Here is a 23,086-nt window from a genome sequence, read left to right as displayed (position 1 = left end):
TGGCTATCATCAACAAGACAAATAGTAACAAGTGTTGGAGAGGCTGTGGAGAAAAAGGAGCCCTCATACACTGTTGGTGGGAATGTAGACTGGTGCAGCCGTTATGGAAGGCAGTGTGGAGGTTCCTCAGAAAATTAAGAATAGAATTACCATATGACCCAGCAATCCCTCTCCTGGGTATCTACCCAAAAAATATGAAAACATTTATACATAAAGACTCGTGTGCTCCAATGTTCATTGCAGCTTCGTTTATGGTGGCCAAGACATGGAAACAACCCAAATGTCCTTCGATAGATGAATGGATAAAGAAGTTGTGGTATATATACACAATGGAATACTATTCGGCGGTAAGAAAAGATGATATAGGAACATTTGTGACAACATGGATGGATCTTGAGAGTATAATGCTAAGTGAAATAAGTCAGACAGAAAAAGCAGAGAACCATGTGATTTCACTGATATGTGGTATATAAACCAAAAACAACAAAAGAACAAGACAAACAAATGAGAAACAGAAACTCATAGACACAGACAATAGTTTAGTGGTTACCAGAGGGTAAGGGGTGTGGGGGGTGGGAGATGAGGGTAAGGGGGATCAAAAAATGGTGATGGAAGGAGAACTGACTCTGGGTGATGAACACATAATGGGATTTATAGATGATGTAATACAGAATTGTACACCTGAAATCTATGTAATTTTACTAACAATTGTCACCCCAATAAATTTTTTAAAAAAGAAAAGAAAATGAACTAAATTCTCCAGGCAAAAGAAAAAGAATGGTTAAATTGATAAAAATATAAAACTCAACTATATGCTACCTATGATAGATTAACCTCAGCTTTAAGAACAAATGTAGACTGAAACTAAAGGGATAGAAAAACATACTTCATTCTTTAGTTTCAAAAGAAACTAAAGGGAAGGAAAACACCCCCCAAAAAAGTGGGGTATCCATACTTATATCAGACAAAATAGACTTTAAGCCAAAGAGTATAAGAGACAAAGAAGGTCATTATATAATGTTAAAGAGGCCAATTCATCAGTGACTATAACAAGTGTAAGTATTTATACACTCATCATGGGAGCACCTAAAAATATTAACAAATAGGAAAGGAGAAATAGAGAGCAATACAATAATATCAGGGACTTCAGTACCTCACTTTCAACAATGGGTAGATCATCCAGGCAGAAATCAATATGGAAACATTGTTAAATTTACACATTACAGGAGTTAAATTACACATTACAGTAGATGAACTAATAGACATACACAGGACATTCCATCAAACAGCAAAAGAATATGGACTCTCCTGAAGCACGCAGGGCATATTCTCCATTATAGATCATATGTTAGGCCACAAAATAAGTATTAAATTTTTAGGAATATTGAAATCATATGAAGCATCTTTTTCCTACCATAATGGCATGAAACTAGAAATCAATTCAAGAAGAATTGAAAATTTTACAAAAATGTGGAGACCAAACATGTTCTTGAACAACAAATGGATCATAAAGAATTCAAAAGAGAAATCAAAAAATACCTTGAGACAAGTGAAAATGGAAACATATCATACCAAAATTTATGAGACGTAGCAAAAGCAGTTACAAGAGTAAAGTTTATAATGACATAAACACCTACATCAATAAAAAAAAAAAAAAAAACCTCAAATAAACAGTCTTAACTTTATACCCTAAAGAACTAGGGAAATAAAATGAAGCCAAAGTTAGTAGAATGAAGAAAATAACAAAGAACAGATTGAAAATAAATGAAAAGGAGAGAAGACACAAATAAAATTATAAATTTATTTTTATTTATCAGTAGGCATTACTACTAATATCACATGAACACAAAGGATCATAAGAAACAGTTATGAACAATTATAAGTCAAAGAACTATAAACCTAGAAACATACAATCTACTAAGATTGAATCCGAAAAAATTAAAAATATGAACAAATTAACTAGTAAAGAGATTAAATCAGTAATTTAAAAAAAAAAACAGAAAAGTCTTCGATCAGATAGCTTCACTGATGAATTCTACCGAATACTCACAGAAGAATTAATACCAATTTTCAAATTTTACCTAACATAGAAGAGGAGGAAACACTCCCAAACTCATTTTATGAGGTCAGCATTACCATGATACCAAAAATTTGTATGGAACCACAAAAAGACACCAGATAGCCAAAGCAATCATAAAAAAAATACAGTTGGATGCATCACACTTCCTGATTTCACACTGTATTACAAAGTTATAGTAAATAAAACAATATGGTATTGGCATAAAAATGAACATGGAACAGAATAAGGGAAGCCCAGAAATAAATCCATGTGTATATGTCAAATAATTTATGACAAAGGAGACAGAATATATGAAGAGGAATGGGTAGTCTCTTCAATAAATGGTGTTGAGAAAAGTGGACAACCACAGGGCAAAAAATAAAACTGGACCCCCTATCTGCACTGTACACTAAAATCAACTCAAAATGGATTAATGGCTTGCATATGAAAACTCCTAAAAGAAAACATAGCAGGTAAGCAGGTAAGCTCCTTGACATTGGTCTTGGAGGTAATTATTTGGATTTGACACCAAAAGCAAAGGAAACAAAAGCAAAAATAAACAAGTGGGATTACACCAAACTAAAAAGCTTCTGCACAGCAAAGGAAATTATAAACACAATGAAAAGATAATCTACAGAATGGAAAAAATATTTTCAAATCATGTATTTGATAAGAAATTCATATCCAAAATGTACAAAGACCTCTGATCAAAAACTTGGCAAAGAGATAGGATACTAGATTTATCAAGGTGATAGATGGGAATGGGGTTCAGTTAAGGGTGAAACAGGTGAAGGTGTTAAGAAATATAAACTGGAGCAGCCAGTTGGCTCAGTTGGTTGGAGTGCAGTGCTCTTAACAACGGGGTCACCGGTTCGATCCCCACATGAGCCACTGTGGGCTGCGCCCTCCACAACTAGATTGAGACAACTACTTGACTTGGAGCTGATGGGTTCTGGAAAAACACACTTAAATAAGTAAAACTTAAAAGATAAAAGAAATATAAATGGATAGTTAATACAGTATGAGGAATATAATCAACAGTGTTGTAAAGATCATGTAGGCTGCCAGATGGGCACTGGACTTATCAGGGGGATCACGTCATAGACTGTGTAGATGCCTGACCAATGCGCTATACACCTGAAGAGCTGAAGTAGAATAATATTGACTGTCAACTATAACTAAATATATAGGTATGTATAGTCACCGGATGTGGGGTACAACATAGTGAAGACAGTCGATGGTATAGTAACAGCTACTATATAAGATGTCAGAGGGGTAGCAGCTTGTGGGGTGGGTTATCACTTTATGAGGAGGTTAAATGTATAACTATTATGTTGCTTTGTACACCTGAAACTCATAATAATAACCAAAAAAAACCCTTGGCAAAGAAACTGAATAGACATTTTTCCCAAGAAGATATACAAATGGCAAACAGACACATGAAAAGGTGCTCAAAATCACTAATCATCAGGGAAATACAAATCAAAACCACAGCAAGATATCACCTGACACTGACACCTGTTAGAATGGTTATTATAAAAAAGATAAGAAATAGCGTTGGTGAGGATGGGGAGAAAAGGGAATCCTTGTACACCGTTTGTAGGAATGTAAACTGATGCAGACACTATGGAAAACAGTATAGAGGCTCCTCAAAAATTAAAACTAGAACTACCATATGATCCAGAAATCCCACTTCTGGGTATATATCCAAAAGAGATGAAAACAGGATATCAAAGACATATCTGCACCACCATGTTCATTGCAGCATTATTCACAATATCCAAAATATGGCAACAAACGTAGTGTCCGTCAATGAATGAGTGAATAAGAAATATGTATATATACATACAATGGAATATTATTCAGGCATGAGGAAGAAGGAAACCCTGCCATTTGTGACAACGTGGAGAGGACCTTTGTATTATACAAAGTGAAGTAAGCCAGACAGAGAAAGATAAATACTGTATGGTATCACTTGTATGTGAAATCAAAAAAACAAAATCCAACTCATAGAAACAGAGAGTAGAAAAGTGGTTGCCAGGGAGTCAGGCATGGGGCAAATTGGGAGAGGTAGGTTAAATGATTCAAACTTTAAGATGCATCTAATAGGATCTAATGTGTAACATGGTGACTATAGTTGATAACACTGCATTGCATAATTGAAATTTGCTGAGAAAGTAGAACTTAACTGATCTCATAAATTTCTGTTATATTTATAGCAATTATGAGGATTATACAAGTGTCCCATGCAGGTTTTTGTATCATTGAGCTAATTCCAGGTTCTTCTAGAATTGACAATTTGGCTACTCTTTTTACTAAGGGTGCTTTCTATTCCCTCTTTTAAAAATTACTCTTATTATTCTCAAACTATTACCACGTAAATGTCTCCATTAGATTTTCAATACAGGCTATTTTTTAAATGACAGCTATATCTAGATATATAAAAGCTTTTCAAAATGTGACTTAGTCAGTTTTTCCGAAACGCTTGACAATCATCTACAAAATTTTTCCAGAAGACTGTTTTCTGCCTTCATTTTACATCTTTTTTAGATCAATTACTATTTTTATTCTGCTTGGTCAAACAAATAGGCTTTTGATTTATAATAGCTGTATTCTAATAGTATACACACACAAAAACAAAAACAAAAACAAAAAAAACTTCTCTTTAGCCTTTATAAGTCTTTAAAAAAAAACAAACATCAAGAAACAAGACATAGTTTGTCCAAAGGATTTTGAAATCATTCAGGTCTTTTAAATTAAAATAATCAAGTTATAGAGTGGTTTTGCTATACATCTCATTACTATAAATGTGTTTAGTCCAAGGTTTAACAATGGGATGGCTAAGTATGGACATAATATTTCCCTTCCCTTTATTTCTGTCTCTGTTTTATTCTTAAATTCATATTATTGCCATGAATTCTTCATCCACTGACCATGTATTAATATTTTAATTTAATTCCAATTGTTCCAATGGCCATCAAATTTTTATAATTATAAAAATGTCATGATGGGAATTAACTGGTAAGTATAAAAATATATATATTCGAGTTCAACAGTGCTATGAAACTAATATTGCTAAGACTTTATAAGGGAAAATATCAGGGTTGCCAAAAACAATTATACAAGTGGACACTTTGGTCAACGTTGCTCAAGCAATGTAATCAGAAGTGTCTGGACGCTGATGGTAACCACTCTGAGTACCTCTTATAATTGAAGAAGTCAAACGTGACTTGTATTCATCTTTCGTTATTGGTATATATTGAGTATTACAATTTTAATACAGTTTTCCATTCTTAAAATGTGTATGCATTTTTCAGCACCCTCTGAATATGCTTATAGTACAATAAACTATAACAGCAATCAAAAGTTCGCTCTCAAGAATATGGCCACTATTATTATTTTTTATTTTTCTCTTCTCCCAAAGTATTAAAAAAAAAAATCAATAACAAATATAAAGATAAAATCTACAACCCCATTACATTTAGATTCCAATATTCGCTTATCAGATCTGTTTCCCATGACAATGCTAAGGTAGGTAGGTGCTCAACAAAACTCTTAATTTCAAAGATGGCTGGGAGTTTTTATTTGCCATTTGAACTGATTCTGTAAACCTAAATATGCCTGGTAATCCCCATGCCTCCATATAACCTAGTCTCCACCACTTACATGGATGGCTCCCTATGAAGCTTGGATCACAACACTGCTGGCTCCTTATTCAAAAGACCACGTTTACATGTTAATATATGCAAATACATAAAATATTCTCTAAGGCCAGATATATGTTCACTTGGCCTATAACAGACTGGTGAACTTTGAAATGCAAGTACAATGCTCCATATGCACTTAGTGTAATAAAAAGCATCCCATCCTTCATAGGTATAAGTTGATTTCATCTATTAAAAGAAACCAAATGAGACAATCTCTCTAAGTCCATTGCTCACTTACTCTCTAAGCCCAAGAATAAGATTTAACTTCCTCTTGCCTTGATTCATCTACGTTAGCTCCTGAATGGATATGCTGGGGCATGGGGGAAGGTCAAGTTCTAATCTTATTTCCATAATAACTAGAGTTCTTCTCCCTGAACTATAAGAGCAACAGTCAAGTTTTATAAGAACACCAATTCTGAGCGAGTCAACCCAAGGACCAAGTATCACTTCAGCCACTGTGTCTTTCTACAAATTCCTCTCGGCATTAGGATGAGAACCTAATTTATTTTTCTAATGTGTTACCTTTCTCCTAAAATATTGAGAATAGACAGTTGGGTAAATAATTGGCATTCAGTAAAGAAACTTATTATTATCTCTCTAGTCCACAAAGATCTTAAAAGAAAAGATTATTAAGGTAAAAATTTTTATTAATAATTGAGGTACTTCAAACAAAAGTCCTCAATATTAAAAATGTGCATATCGTAGATCATTTCATGTTAAAAATTTCTGATGCTGTGAACATATAATACTAACTGCATTTATTATGTGGTGTCCACCCCAGGTTTTTTGGTGAATAAGATGGGTTAAAAAGAAATAATGTCAGGTTAAAGACTAACCTTCTAGATTTTGATTTTAAAACATTATTTCCTAATTTCCAGGAGAATTACAGTGTACTGATACTAAAAATGAATAAATTCCGATATAGCCTTGAAACCAATGCGATAATAGCTATTGTTTCCCACTGTTTCTATGACTTCACAACCAGTTCATGAGTAGTTATTGACTCTTAACAATAAAAGTTGAACTTAGCATCCTTACCTGGCACCCTCTTTGCCCAGTTGATCATGTGAACCAGCTCCCTGTCTGCAAGGTTTGTCAGCAAGCCCATCATCGAAGCCTCACTGAACGGTCTGGTAGGATCGTACTCTGAATAGATAATGGGGGGCTCAGCCTCCAACAAGGCACTGACCATCTGGTCGGCAGTCAAGGATAAGGCAGGGCTGTTCTTCTTAGTGTGCTTAATCAAGACGGGGCTTGGCCAAAGACTGGAAGCTCTCATGTCTCCAGAGGACCCTGCTTCATTCCTGGCGTCCCCATCATCTCTTTGGCGCCTGTGTTTCAACATTCTCCCTCCTCTTCGGTCTTTCCGTATCCCTGAGAACACAGAAAGAAAAAAAAGTTTATTCTTTTCCTTATGCAAACTTTCATACTAAAATCGTCTTCAATGCTAATAGTCCTTTATTTCATTTAAAGAAATACTTCAGGGCACAGGTGTGTTGGTAAGTGTTTGACAATTATTTCTCCAAGAGATTTTTGTTTTTAAAAGGCCTTGATTTGTAGCATTCACCAATTTCAATGGTGTAAATATTCCTACAGCGGCAAATTTTAAGCTGTTCGTCTGACATCGAGCAGCTTACAAAACTCCGGAAAACTGAATGTAGGCTTTTGTCTGACAGGCTGTGTGTGTGTGTGTGTGTGTGTGTGTGTGTGTGTGTGTGTGTGTGTATGTAAGAAATGTTACAAAAAGAACAGAATTATAATAATTAGTTATTCTTGAAATATAGCTTAGCATCGAACACTGCTTCTGCTATGAATATTCTTAAAATAATTGTAAAAGGCATTTTTAAAAAGCATTTAGTAAATATCCTTCTCATTCAAGTAGATCTCTTAATGGAAAACACTGAAAAGGAACGACTTATCCAAAGTGTTTCTGACAGCCTCTGGACCACAGAGGCACTCAGTAGGTCTTTCATTGCTACTAAGCTACACTTCATCACCTTAGGAATTGAGACCCAAGACCCTCAAATAGTTTACTTGGTTTTAAGAGTTTCAAAAATGTATTTCGCTTTTCCTACTATAAAAGTTTTGAAACAGCTGAAAATAACTTTCCCCATAATGTTTACCCAGCTGTGGTTCTCATTAACTAACTTATGGGGGAGGGAGAATCCAATCTCTTTTGCAATGATTTTTTGAAGTTTCAACTCAGTATATTAACCTGGAAAAGATCACACTGTGGTGCTGAAATGTATCAGCAGAAACAAATACTTTAACAAGACAAAAATTTATCCAATCATCTATCGAAGGACACTTTGGTTAGTTCCATGATGTGATTTATACACACAATGGAGTACTATTCTGCCCTAATAAAAGATGAAATATTGCCACTTCAACAACATGGATGGATCTTGAGATTATTATGCTAAGCGAAATAAGTCAAAAAGTCAAGAACCATATGATTTCACTGATATGCAGGATATAAAACTGAAAGCAACAAAGGAACAAGACAAACAAAGAAACAAAAACTCATAGACATAGACAATAGTTTAGTGGTTACCAAAGGGTAAGGGGGGAGGAGGGTGGTAGATGAGGGTAAAGGGGATCAAATATATGGTGATGGAAGGAGAGCTGACTCTGGGTGGTGAACACACAATGTGATACATAGATGATGTATTATAGAATGGTACATAGTACACTTGAAACCTATGTAACTTTACTAACCATTGTCACCCCAATTACTTTTAGTGTAAAAAAAAGACAAAAACAGGGGCGGGCCCGGTGGCTCAGGCGGTGAGAGCTCCATGGTCCTAACTCCGAAGGCTGCCGGTTCGATTCCCACATGGGCCAGTGGGCTCTCAACCACAAGGTTGCCAGTTCAACTCCTCAAGTCCCACAAGGGATGGTGGGCTCTGCCCCCTGCAACTGAGATTGAACACGGCACCTTGAGCTGAGCTGCCACTGAGCCATTCGTGCTCAGTTGGTTGGAGCTCATCCTCTCAACCACAAGGTTGCCTGTTCAATTCCTCGACTCCTACGAGGGATTGTGGGCTGTGCCCCTTGCAACTAGAAAACGGCAACTGGACCTGGAGCTGAGCTGCGCCCTCCACAACTAAGATTGAAAAGACAACAACTTGACTTGGAAAAAAGGCCTGGAAGTACACACTGTTCCCCAATAAAGTCCTATTCCCCTTCCCCAATGACAAAAGTTAACACAAGCTTCCATATTGTCAAAAATGTTAATCTCTCCAAAGTATGTTAGAAAGCAACAGTTCTTAAATTTATATGAAAGAAGTAATCATTTTGGTAAAGTTAATACAATCATTTTTCAAAGTAAAGACATGAGAAGTAAACACTGTAATATATCACCTTTTTTCTCATTCTACAACAAATGAATAACTAATGTCAGAATTTTGTTCTATGTTACCCTAACCTGTCAAGGAATTTGGACAAGTGTGTGGCTGTAAATGTTTATGCATAACTTTTACTTTTATAGGTCTATATTAGACATATTAGATGACACCTGGAAAATATTATGAATCTACAGAATCTTCCTATTTGTTCAGTATTAAAATAAGCATTTCTCAGAACTCTTGGAATAAGTAATAATAGTAAAGATTATTATCACTAATATGCACTGAGTACTCACCATTTGTGTTAAGCACTTTATATATACTTTACATGTAAGCACTTGACAACCAAATTAGTCCTCACAATAATCTTGTAAAGTAAATATTGGAAAACTGCTACTTAAAGAAGTTGATGAACTTGACTGAGACCATTCTCTATTAAGTATCGAGATTCTAGTTCTGAAATCAAGACTTTTTTTCAGTTAACAGAGTTTTAAAATTTTATCCAAAGTTGATGGATTTAAAGGAACCTAGAAGTAAAATAGATCAGATGAGAACAGTTGGATCTGACCAATCATGTTGTCCTTAGTCAGGCATTTCAAATATTTCACTGCCAAATGTACTGAGATTATAATATCTGAATTAAGGGAGATGATATTCACAGTCTAAACTCAACTTATAAGAGCATACTTGGAGTATCACACTCATTACTGGATGCTGCATATATAAGCAAAATGAATCTATTCAGGATAGAGTAACTATGATGGTGAGGAGATGTGAAATCAGGTCACATGGAGAATGACTAAGGAACTAAGAGCATTAGCCCAGAGAAAAGACAACTTCTAAGAAGCATGAGTGTCACCTTCAAATGGCCTGTCCTATATAAAATGCTATTATAATTGTTTTTTTTCCCCAAAAAATTTGTATGTTAAAATCTAATCCCCCATATGATGGTATTTGGAGAGAGTGCCTTGGGAAGGTGATTAAGACATGTGGGTAGAGCCTCCAGAGTGGAATTAGTGTCCTTATAAATAGAGGCCAGACAGCTAGCTAGCTTGCTCTTTCTGCCACGTGTGGAGGATACGAGAAGACAGATGTCAGCAAGCCAGAAAGCAGAGCCTCACCAGACACCAGATCAGCAACTTGATCTTGGACTTCCCAACCTCCAGAATTGTGAGAAATAAATGTTTGTTGTTTAAGCTACCCAGTCTATGGTATTTCTGTTATAGCAGCCCAAACTGACTAAGGCAGATGGGTTCATCTTGCTCTTTATGAGCAAAAATGGTAAAATATAAGAACTATATGGAAACTATGAGTAGTTAGAATTCAATATAAGCAGTCTGTAATGTCAAAGCTGACAAAAAAGATAAATTCCATAGGAAATGATGTGTTGGATCATTGGAGGCTAGATGAAGACTTTAAGGGGATGTTATTGAAATGATTCAATTATCCAGTAAGCATTTGCACTACGTAGCTAACCTTCAATATACCTTTCATCCTCCGATTGTATGACCCTATGGTTTTTCATTTGGAATGTAAGACCAGTAGCCTTGGAAGAAAAAAACAGGAAAAGAAGATAAAAAGCAAAGAATTTATTTAGGTTCATATTTCATAGGAAGTTTCATAGGAAATTCTGAGATCAGAATTTTGACAGGATAAATTCTGACTATTTACCTATTTTGGGTAGGGATTGGGATAAAAATATGGATTGTTCTTCAGTAGTAGTTAGTGTATTACTCAAATACTATTTATCCCCCTACTCTACAACTTTACATAGAGATTGAGAATTTGAACAGATCTTATAGGGAACCTGGAGCAGCAAATAAAGTCTTTTAATATCAGATGTACATGGAAAGATAAAAGCAAGTGATTTGACTAAAAAATAAATAGTTAAAGGTGATATTGTTCTCCCTAAGATAAAATCAGAAGATACCTGATTACAACTGTACATAAAATAAAAATAAAGTTTATGCTTTCTATTATAAATGTAATTTATCTAAATTTTTAAAGATTTCAAAGATAAAGACAAATAGATAGAAAAGTAACGAAACAAAACATAGTATTACCACCACTTTAAAATATCCCAGCAATCATACTACAGACAATCTGACTTCCAGAAAAATTAGTTTTAAACTCAATTCAGGGAGTAGTAGTGAGAGTTATCAAAAATTGTTTATCAAAGTATTTGTTCATTTGGTAAACTTTGTTCAATATTTACAATGTACACATGATGCAGCAGTAAACAAAGACAGATCATGTTACCCTCCATCAAATTTTCAGATTGGAGGGAGAAAAGACTGTCAACAAAACAAAGAGGCAACCATTTAATGGGAGAAGGTACTTGTAAAGAACACTTCCAATAAGTGGCTAATATCCAAAATATATAAAGAACTCGTACAATTCAATAACAAAAAAAATATATCCAATTAAAAAATGGGCAGAGGTTCTGAATAGACACTTCTCCCAAAGATACAAGTGGACAAAAGATACATGAAAAATGCTCAACTTCACTAGATATTAGGGAAATGTAAATCAAAGCCACAATTAGATACCACCTCACAACTATTAGAATGGCTATTATCAACAAGACAAGTAATAACAAGTGTTAGAGAAGTTGTGGAGAAAAGGGAACCCTCATACACTGCTGGTGGAATGTAAATTGGTGCAGCCACTATGGAAAACAGTATGGAGGTTCCTCAAAATTTAAGACTAGAATTACATATGACCCAGCAATCTCCCTTCTGGGTATCTGTCGTGCAGGGTGGCCTGCGGGGCCTCTAGTCCTGCTCCCCACAAAGAACACAGGATATGGCTAGGCCAAAAAGGAACACCCATGGAGCCATAGGAAGGGGAGTCATACCACTACAGTCTCACTGGAGGCACTATAGTCTCACTGGAGGCTGGATCCACATGACCTGCAACGTGTTGTCCACTTGTCTGCCTGCCAACCAACCAACTGACCAACCAACGCAGTCGTGGCAGTTATATCAGTGGCTAATTGGCTAACTGGTTACAGCTGACAGCCAACTAGCCACAGCTGACGGTCATCTATTACCTGAGCCAACACCTTTCCATGTGAAGCCGAGAGCCTGGAAACTGCTCTCTGGGACTCTGTCCCCACAGTATCTAACCAAAAAATCTGAAAACATTTATCTGTAAAGATACATGTACCCCTATGTTCATTGCAGCATTATTCATGGTGCCCAAGTGTCGTGCGGGAGACCCTGCTCACTGCGCCATTTGTCGTGCGGGAGACCCTGCTCGGTCTCTGGTCCCGCTCCCCACACAAGAACGCAGGACATGGTGAGGCCAAAAAGGAACACCCACGGAGCCATAGGTAGGGGAGTCATACCACTATATTCTCTCTGGCGGCACTAGACTCTCACTGGAGGCTGGATCCACACTGTCCGCAAACCGCCATCCACACTCGCCAGCCCAGCCGCCATCTTCTTGCTAGGCCCCATTCTTTCTCTTCTCCCTTCTCCTCTCCTAGCGTAGCCACAGCAGTTATATTAGTGGCCAATGGCTCACTGGTTACAGCTGACGGCCAACTAGCCACAGCTGATGGCCATGCAATCACAGTTGGCCATTTACTACCTGAGCCAGCACCTGTCTATGTGAGGCCGAGAGCCTGGAAACTACTCTCTGGGGCTCCGCCCCCACACCAAGACATGGAAACAACCAAGGTATCCTTCAATAGATGATTGGATAAAGAAGATGTACATTATACAATAGAATACTACTCAGCCATAAGAAAAGATGAAATACTGCCATTTGCAACGACATGAATAGATCTTGAGATTATTATGCTAAGCAAAATAAGTCAGACAAAAAAGGTTGAGAATCATATTTCACTTACAGACCACAGTTTAGTGGTTACCAGAGTGTAAGGAGGGAGGGAGAGTGGCAGAAGAAGTTAAAGGGGGTCAAATATATGGTGATGGAAGGAGAACTGACTCTGGGTAGTGAACACACAATACAATGCATAGATGATGTATTATAGAATTGAATATAATTTTGAAACCTATATAATTTTACTAACCAATGTCACCCCAATAAATTTAATAAAAAATAATTTAAAAGTTTTTCAGCATTTGTTGAATTAATTAATTAAATAATTAATTAACTGCCCAAAACACAATGAAAGGGATGGGATGATGCAAGGAGGAGGAGGAGACAAAGAAATCTTCTCTAGGAGATGAAGTTACATTTGAGCCAAATCATGAAATGTCCTTTCTTGGAGAAATTTAGAAATAGACTAATCAGATGGTTTAGATGTAGTCCTACTTAAAGCAGTAAGTTTACCCACCACATCTGTTTGAGTGCCACAAATATATGATTCAGGTTGTTAAACATAAGACAAAAAAGTTGTCACAGGTTTGGAATGTAGAGCAATAAAATACAACTGGAAAGATCAAAGAAAGAGTTGAATATTTATAAAGTCATCAAATAGTCAAATAAGGAAAGGTAGATTCAATTAGCATTAGCAAATATGTTCTATAATTTACCCCCAAAGTTCTGTATTTTTCAAATGCCAAAGTCCCTATAAAATGTGCAAATAACAGAAACAGAAAATTGTACATATTACATGGTCAACTGCAAGTGATAGAATCCTAGGGCACAGCTCAATGAGGAAAGCATCATTTTCTACTTGTAAGTAGTAACTGTCACATTGTCAGTGACATACCAGTGTCATTACCAGTAATAATATATTTTATAGTAATTAAAAAAAATCAAACTGGAATTGAATAGAAGGTGAAAAATAACCCAACTTCTATTTTAACCTATGTTAAATGAGAGTTGCCAATCAGAACCAATGATTGCAAGCTGTGTCACTATAGACTATACAGCCAGTCTTAATTATATGGAAGGATGGGGCATAGGAGTGGCGTGCATAATTAAAATCCAAAGATAAAATTAAAAATGCATTCTCTGCTCCCTACCGAGATACTTTCCAGAATTATTTGTAGAGCAGCAACATAGATTGATACGTATTTTACTTAAGCTCATTTCCCTTTGTCTAACTTATTTTAACTATGAGTGAAAAAAAAAGAAATGACCAAACTGCCAGTGCACAAAGCAGAGGGGGTGAAATAAAAACAATTAACTTAGATCATGCAAATATCTAAAAGGCAGCCTCTTGACAGTTGAGATGTTTATTTGTAGCAAATAACATTTTGGGTTGTAATGCCACATAAACAAGACATACTGTCACTCAGCACACAAAAATGTCATTTTCTAAAATAGGTAGGCAAAATATTCAGCAGCACCATTCAGATGTCATGCGGCGAATATGCTGGGGTACATACATTATTAGCTCTCAAATCATGCCACTGACTAGACTATATCTGCGTCAAAGCAAATTTCTTCACACCCCTTTCTAAAAATTTTAAGTTTACAATAATTTAAGTATTACATGTTGGTTTCATATGAGAGACTGAGAAAACAAACTATCTCTCATCCAGCAAGCCCAGCATAAGTGTGAAATGCCACCCGTTTTCATTTTATTTCTTTGGATTAAGCCTTCTCTATACCGTTGTCACACTGTTGCAAGGATTTAGAAAGGCTGAGTATAGAAACTCCGCTTAGTGGCACTCACTAAGTGAATTTGAGTGATTCTAATCCACTGGGAAGTATTAACTTTAGGGAACTTATTACAATAATAAACACAGGCAATTGGGATAAGAATGAAAGGGAGAGAGATGGTACACAGGGTGCTGTCTCTGTAAGGCAGGCCCTAAGGAATCTCCTCCCAAGCTACCTGGGACTCAGCAGGTATGCTGAAAACTTTAAGGGGTGGCTGAGTGAGTCCTGGCAAAGAGAAAGAGGCTGGAGACATATCACCTGCTTAAACACTTACGTCCTGACTCTGAAATAAAAGATCTGTCTTAATGTGTCAAACTAGGCGTTTTGAAAGACACCTTCTAATTACTTTACAGTTTATTTAATCATTCTTTTTTCATCCTTTAAATTCGTTGGCTCAGGAAAAATTAATATACTATCTGAATATTCATTAATTAGATTTCATTGGATTATTTGTTCCTAGTGCATTCTACTTTTTAAATTTTCTTTTTCTGAAATGATCTGTTTTCTTCTTAACACTCTATGCCTCTATAAAAAGTTAGTATAACTTCAGTAATTTTTCCAGTTCCTTAAGACTATTTTAATGTATTGCTAAATATTTCAACACTTGCATAATCACCTTTCTTGTGTTTCTCAGTAACGCCACATTATTCATGAAATATTTAAAAAACAGGCAAATAAATACACTAAAAGCTATTTAACTCAACATGTTGAAGAAAACAGAAGTGCTGATTAGTTAAGAATTAAATAAAGATAAGAACTAATAAAACTTGCTCCAGGAAATCCCCCTGCATCAATTCTAATGTTTTCCCTTCAAATACTAGCAATGAATCTTATAAGGTAGGAACTGTCATAGTCCCTCAGTTAACAGAGAAAAGAAGTTTAGAATTTAGAATAACTATCAAGCCCAAGGTCACACCAAGGGAAGTGCAGAAATTTGAACCTAGTTGAATTATGTCATTATAGATTATTATTAATATTATCATAGATGCTAAGTGTAGCAGGTCAGAGGACTATGAATTACCCACTTCATTTTACTTAATGTTCTTTCCGTCCTTCCTTCCACATCCAACAAATCACCACAAACTAGGATTTCTGCACATATCTGTTTTTTTTAGTCCCCTCCTTTCTCAGTGCCGCCATTGTAGTTCATATTTCCTATCCCTTCTTACCTAGATCAATGCAGCAGCACCTAATGTGTTTCTGTGCCTACTTTCAATCTCCCTTCCAACCCAATTAACTGCAGATTGATTAATCCCCATTATACACCCATTTCATCCTGTCATTGTCTGTCTAAATCCCTAGAAGACTTTCTTAGCCTACAGCACAGAAGTTGTTTATGTTGTAAAGATGCTTGTCAGTCCTAAGGGGCTGTCAGAGGTAGTATGGTTGGGGCTTTTGGCCACCCTATTCCCCTCATTTGTCTAAAGTCATGTTTTTATATACGTGTTTTGTATTGGGATTAGGAAAATCACTTCTTTCTAAAAGGGTTTATTGGTTTTATTCTAAATTTAAAAAGCCATTGACCTACTAAATAAAATCAAACACTTCATTAAGACTCATAAATTTCTACAAATAATCCCAAAGTATTTGTCAAACCTGTCTTTACAAGTCTCCTCCACAAACCTTTATTTTTCATGAAACAGGGTTGGACATGTGCCACTTTGTGTAATACTTTCCAACATTCACACATTGTGCCCTGTCTACCTCTCTTATGTCAACCTCCAAAGCCCAAGTAAAATCTCATTTTATCCATAGTCAGTTTCGGCCCCCACCCCAGTCTAGTGGCTCTACCCTCTCCATTCTTATAGCTTTTCTTTCCTGTGTCATTCATTGAACAACTATCATGTGCTACCGTCTACATTTAATTATACCTTAGTTCCCCCTCCCTGAGCTGTGGCCTGGAACATCGTTCTAGGCAGAGAATTAGAGAGATTGTGGGGCTCACCTCACTTATTTTCCCTTTCTCAAAAAACACTGCCCCACATTGCCTGATAGCCAAGGTTTCATACATTTTTATCCAGTTTTTAAAAAATGTTTCTGGTGGATGACAATATGGTTAGAACTGAAAGGTGAAATAGACAAATCTACTCTTAGTTGGAAATTTCTTTTATCTCCTTGTCAATAACTGATCGTGCAAGTAGGCAAAAAAGCAATATGAATAGAGTTGACCTCAACAACACTATCAATCAACTTGATATAATTGATATTTATAGAATAGGAAACAACAGATGAATACACATTATTCTTAAGCTCCAATGAAATAGTCACCAAGTTAGACCATATTATGACCATAAAAAATCCTCAAGAAATTTTAAATACAGAAATAATATAAAGTTGGTTCTTAGACCAGAATGGAAATAAACTAGAAATCAGTAACAGAAGACACCTGAAAATTTCGCAAATATTTGGAGATAAAGAATTTTAAAGAATGTATTGGTCAAAGAAGACTTCTAAATAGAAATTTTAAAATATTTGAACTAAATGAAAATAAAAATAAAAGTTAAAATTTGTGGGATGTAAAGGAAAATGTTTAACATTAACTATATTAGATAAGAAAAATATGCCAATAACCTGAGCTACCACCTTAGAAAACTAGAGAAAAAAGATCAAATTAAGCCTAAAGCAAGCAGAAGAGAAAAAATAAAAATTAGAGATAAAATTAATAAATTGAAAACTGAAGCACAATAAAGAAAGTCAATGAAACTAAAACTGGTTCTTTAAAAAGGTCAATAAAATTGATGAACTAGCTAGGATAATTAAGAAAAAAAGAGAGAAGACATAAATTACCAAAATCATAAGTGAAAGAGGAGTCACTATCCCTGGTTTCATGGATATTAAACGGATAATAAAGGAATATCATGAACAACTCTACATCCACAAATCTGATAATTTAGATGAAATGGACCAATTACTTGAAAGACACAAATTACCAAAACTTATATAAGGAGAAACAACTAATCTGAATATCCCTAATGTCTATAAAATAAATTAAATCAATAATTAATAACCTTCCAAAAAAGAAATCACTCAGCTCAGGCGGTTTCACAAGTTATTTCTAAAAAATATTTAAGAAAGAAACCATGCCAATTTTCTATGGTCTCTTTCAAAAAAAACAAAAGCAGAGGAAATACCTCCTAACTCATTCTATGAGTCCAGCACTACTCTAATACCCAAATCAAATAAAGACATTACAAGAAAGGAAACTACAGACTTTTATCTCTCCTGAACATTGGCACAAAAATCATCAACAAAATGTCAGCAAGTCAAATCCAATAATGAATAATGTATTAAAGAGATTATGCACTGTGAACAAGTGGAATTTATTCCAGGTATGTAAGGCAAGTTCAAAATTTGAAAATAAATACATATAAACCACTACATCAACATAGAAAACAGAAAAAAGTCATATGAATATATCAACTGATACATAAACATTTGAGAAAATTCAATATCCATCCAGGAGATAAAAAAAAACAACCTCTCAGTATGGTAGGAATAGGTAATAACTTTCTCAGTTTTATTAAAAGACATCTACATAAAAAGCTATCATCCTTAAAGGTGAAAAACTGGATGCTTTCCCCCTAAAATGAAGAACAGGCAAGGATGTCCTCTTTAATACCTCCTATTCAACAATGTACTAGAAATTATAGCAAGTGTACTAAGACAAGAAAAGAAAATGAAAGGCATACAGACTGTAAAGGAAGAAATAAAACAGTCTTTATTCACAGACGACATAATTGTCTGCAGAAAATCCCAATGAATTACCAAAAACAAGATCTCTCCTAAAATTAATGAGTGATTCCACTAAGGTTAAAGGGTACAAGGTCAACTACACAAAAGTAAAATTTTCCCTTTTTATCAGCAATGAACAATTGGAATTTGAAATTTTAGAAAACAATATCACTTATAATAGCATTTGAAATAAAATACTAAAGGATAAATTAACAAAATATGTATAGGACTTATACATAGAAAACAATAAAGCACTGATGAAAAAAATCAAAAAAGATCATTTAAAATGAAGAGATATTCCATGTTCATGTATTGGAAGTTCAATGCTGTTAATGTTCATTTTGTTCAATATTATCAGATGTCAATTCTTTCCAACTTGATCTATGTTTCAGTGCAATCCCAATCAAAATCCCAGCAACCTATTTTGCAGTTATCAACAAACTGATTCTAAACTTTAAATGGAAAGGAAAAGACCTAGCATAGCCTTTAATACTGAAAAAGAACTGATATACGAAATAAATTGGAGGACTCACCCTACCTGATTTCAAAACCTACTATAAAGGCCACAGTAATAAAGACAGTGTGGTAATGGTGAAAGCATAGAAAGGAAGACCAGTGGACCAGAATAATGAGTCCAGAAATAGGACCACACAAATAACTGATCTTTACAAAGGAGATAAAACAATTAAATGGAGAAAAGATACTCTTTTCAACAAATTTTGCTGCAACAATTGGACATCCACATCCGCAACAAGAATCTATATACAAACCTTACATCCTACACAAATATTAATTCAAAGTGGATCGTTGACCTAAATGATGATGAGAGTCTACTATAAAACTTCTTGAAGAAAGCGTAGGAAAAATTCCACATGATCTTAGTTTGGTGATAAGTTTTTAATCACCACACCAACAGAACAATCCATGAAAAAAAAAAAAAGATCAATAACTTGGACTTTTTTAAATTAAAAACTTCCACTGTAAAAAATAAAATAGCCACTGTTAAAAGAATGAAAAGATAAGCTACCGACAGGGAGAAAGCACATATTAGGTAAAGATCTGTAATCAAAATATACAAAGAACTCTTAAAGCTCAACAAAAAGAAAACAAAAACCTAATTTCAAAATGGCCAAAAGATATGAATAGACGCCTCACCAGAAAAATATATGTAGTTGGTTAAAAAAATAAAACACACACACACATATATATATGAAAGGATGCTCAATGTCACTTGTCATTAGGGGATTGCAAATTAAAGCAAAATCAAGTATATCACTACACAGCTATCAAAATGGCTAGAATCTAAACACTGACAATAGCAAGGGCAAACAAGAATGTGGACCCGCAGAAAGTCTTGTTCATTGTTGGTAGGAATGCAAAATAATACAGCTACTTTGAAAGACAGGCGCATTAGTTTCTTATGAAGCTAAACACAGTCTTACCACATGATCCAGCAATTGTCTCCTAGATATTTCCCCAACTAGTTTCAAAACTTATGTGCACACAAAAACCTGCATGCAAATGTTTATAGCAGTTTTATTCATCATTTCCATAACCTGGAAACAATCAAAATGTCCTTCACAGGTAAGCAGATAAACAAAACAATGGTACATCCATACAGCTGAATACTATTCAGCGATAAAAAGAAATAAGCTATCAAACTACAAAAAAAGAATATGGGTGAAACTCACATGCATGTTGCTAAGTGAAAGTAGCCAGTCTGAAAATGTTCCGTACCATTTGATTCCAAGTATATGACATTTAGCAAAGATAAAACTATAGAGATGCTAAATAAATCAGAGGTTGCCAGGGTTCAAGGCAGGAGGGAGAGGTTGAATAGGGGAATTACAGGATATTTTACAGGGTGAAGAAACACTAGGGGCCTTTGGGGTGACTAACCATTGTGTATTAATTGTCCTTAATAAGTCTACTTGGGTACAGATAAGCTTGATTCCTCCTGGGAGTGCAAAGGAACTTCTTCCCTTTTTCCTCCCAAACTACCACTGCAGTCAGACCTGCTTGAATTGTTCTACTTGCGAGAGGGGTAACCAAGGCTCACCAATCACATTATCCAAGCCCTGTCTGGGCTCTCCTTCATCTCAGGCCCCAGAGCTAGGTTCCCATTTTCTGTGACAACAGGAGCTCAGCAGTGATGGAAGGGAGCAGCTGCTGTACTACAACTGAAGCAAACTTTCTTGATGTGCTGCCAGCCCTGCCTGGTCATGCCTGTTCCATCACAGAGCACGTGCCCCCAAGTTGATACCAACCCAAGTCTCTATCTGTCCCATTGAGCTGGAGTTGTCTGACCAAAACAGCACTTGAAAAATACAAATTGCACAAGAACACAATTATTCTTCTCTGCAATCAACATGTATTTATATTTATAATCAGGAAAATGAGACCCAAATTTGTTACTGTTTTTAAAGTTAATTCTTCTTCAAAGCAAGCGCATAGAGAGTATTGATCTCCCTCTTCTCCACATCATATTGGAAAATCACAATTTACTCTGATGCTACTTGTCTCAAAGTTGATTTTCAAAGGGATTGCTTTGTTCCTGGTCTGACTTGTTGCTGTACTGTGTGAACAATGTCCCTTGTGGAAACTGAAGTGACCAAAGCGGTAGCCCTCAAATAAGAATGCATTGTTTTGGAATGTCCCCAGAAGTCTGGGCAGGGGATGCCAAGAGTGGGAAGTCGATCACAGACTACCGCACCTTTAATTGCATGTCAAATCACGCTGCTTTATCCCAGTGACACAACCACGAGTCAAGGTCCAAATCAAGTAAGGGGTAAGTCACAACCACATGTGTCCTCAACAACTTACATTTTGGCTTAAAAGTCTAATGTTCATTCTTAAAACTACTGTGCATTTTAATAAAAATTCTGTTAATAAAATCTTGCTTCTAGAGACAGCTGTGGCAGGCTGTTTCTTTAAGAATCTGATTTATTAATAACAAAATTTATGGGGTGAGGAGAAAAGCAAGACTTATTTTTCTTGCCTGGCCTCATTTCCCTGTAATATCTTAGTGATGAGTCTCCTGCTGGCAGTCACTCTGTAGCCAAGAGAATAAATAAGATACCAAGGTTCAGCCTGTGAAGATTCTCTCTTTTCTCCCATTCCTTAACAGTTCTGCAACTCAGATCCGCAGTTTTCCTTCTGTGATTTGTGAAAGAAACAGTTTGTCTCCTCACTTCCCCATGGGTCTTTTCTTTGCCTCATGCTGGTCGGTGCAGAGTTGGATACAAATAAAGTCCCTGTTTAATGTGGACATGGATGAATCCTCCAAACCTCGCTTAAGTCACCAACATGCAATTACATTCTCTTGGACAAGAAGTGCCTGCCAGTGGGACAGTCATCATACAACAATCCTGCAATTGGATCACAAACGAGTTCACCCCTGCAGGCGCTTTAACCAACGCTCAAGTGAGTGCATGTCCTATTTCTTGAGACTTAAAAGGGGTTATTCCTTTTTATAAACTCTCATTCGTGAACTCTGCCACCTTAAATATATTAGAGGTCTCTGATATGCCCTATAATCCTGAAGCTCAGTGCTGGGGGGGGCTCAATAAATACATGATACACGACAAATTTATGTCTTATCCTGGTCGTTAACACAAATCACTGGGGTTCCTCGCTTAAAACACTGATCTGAACAAGTACTAATAGTAGAGAATGACGAAATTAAGAATTACTCAAAAGACTTAAACTATCACAAAGTTCTACCACCCTTGTTTTACTAGACAGCTCAGCAAAAAAAAGATGGCTCACTCTTATCACTGATATGTCAGGAGCAATTCCATCTCACCGTACTTATGCTAAAGGAGTTCCCTATTTCCATAACCCAGGAAATTCCTCTCTCTGAAACATGACTAGATTTAAAAGTTTCTTAATGATAAGGGCTGTACTAGTTCTTTGTATTTCCCACTAGACTTAACTCTGTGCCTTGTAAATAAATTAGCTTTCCTACCTAATGATCAATGAACGTTTTATGTACTGAACTAACCAGTGCCTTTCAAAGGAGAAACATTCCACTGAGGGCAGTAGCCTTATCCCAGGGCCAGCCTCCTCTTTAGACTCTCCATTTGCCTTTCCTCTGACTGTGTTTCAGTATTAGCAACTCCTCATTTGATCCAAACAAAGTGGCAGATTTATTATACTGATTTATTCCTGAATATCAAATATCTCGCCCCATCTGATTTGAATTCCATTATTCACTCTCACAAGTTCCTATCCACTCTTCAGAAAAAATTAATGCCTCTCGATGCAGCCAGGATGTCTGCATCTGTTTACTTCACCAAATACCAACTGGATGCTTTGTTTACAATTGCCAGAGATGAGATTGTATTGCAAATATCTTAAGCAAGCAGGTTTATCAGATGTCAAATACTAAATATATGTCATTCCGGAATGTGTGTACTTCAGTGGGGAGATACTTAGCAACCTGACATAACTACTGGTTTCCTACAAAAACACAGATATTACTGCTTGGAGAGGGGGCAACAGAGAGAATGAGAGAGAACAAAGCCTTTGGTCAAAATACAAAAGCTAGTGTCAGTGATGTCTAAAATAGTTAGGGCAGAAAATCCAAAGTAAGCTGGACAGAATACTCTTAAACCCAGATAGGACACATATGTAACCTTAAAAATAAACCAGTAAAA

At 35.8% G+C, this 23,086-nt stretch overlaps 1 protein-coding gene across 5 annotated transcripts in view; it reads right to left on the bottom strand.

Moving 5' to 3' along the window:
- ESR1 (estrogen receptor 1) overlaps nucleotides 1-23,086 on the bottom strand; it is a 358,968-nt gene that overhangs the window by 144,908 nt on the left and 190,974 nt on the right. For all 5 annotated transcript variants that reach the window (XM_019735446.2, XM_019735444.2, XM_019735445.2 and 2 more), the window contains one exon: nucleotides 6,805-7,140. In XM_019735446.2, coding sequence (XP_019591005.2) covers nucleotides 6,805-7,140 — 336 coding nt within the window. The remainder of the gene's footprint in view (nucleotides 1-6,804; nucleotides 7,141-23,086) is intronic.

The sequence above is a fragment of the Rhinolophus sinicus genome, linkage group LG05, assembly GCF_036562045.2.
Source record: "Rhinolophus sinicus isolate RSC01 linkage group LG05, ASM3656204v1, whole genome shotgun sequence".
Classification (NCBI taxonomy): Eukaryota; Metazoa; Chordata; class Mammalia; order Chiroptera; family Rhinolophidae; genus Rhinolophus; species Rhinolophus sinicus.
The sequence above is the reverse complement of the archived record's forward strand: the minus strand, read 5'-3'. Positions and strand labels throughout refer to the sequence as shown.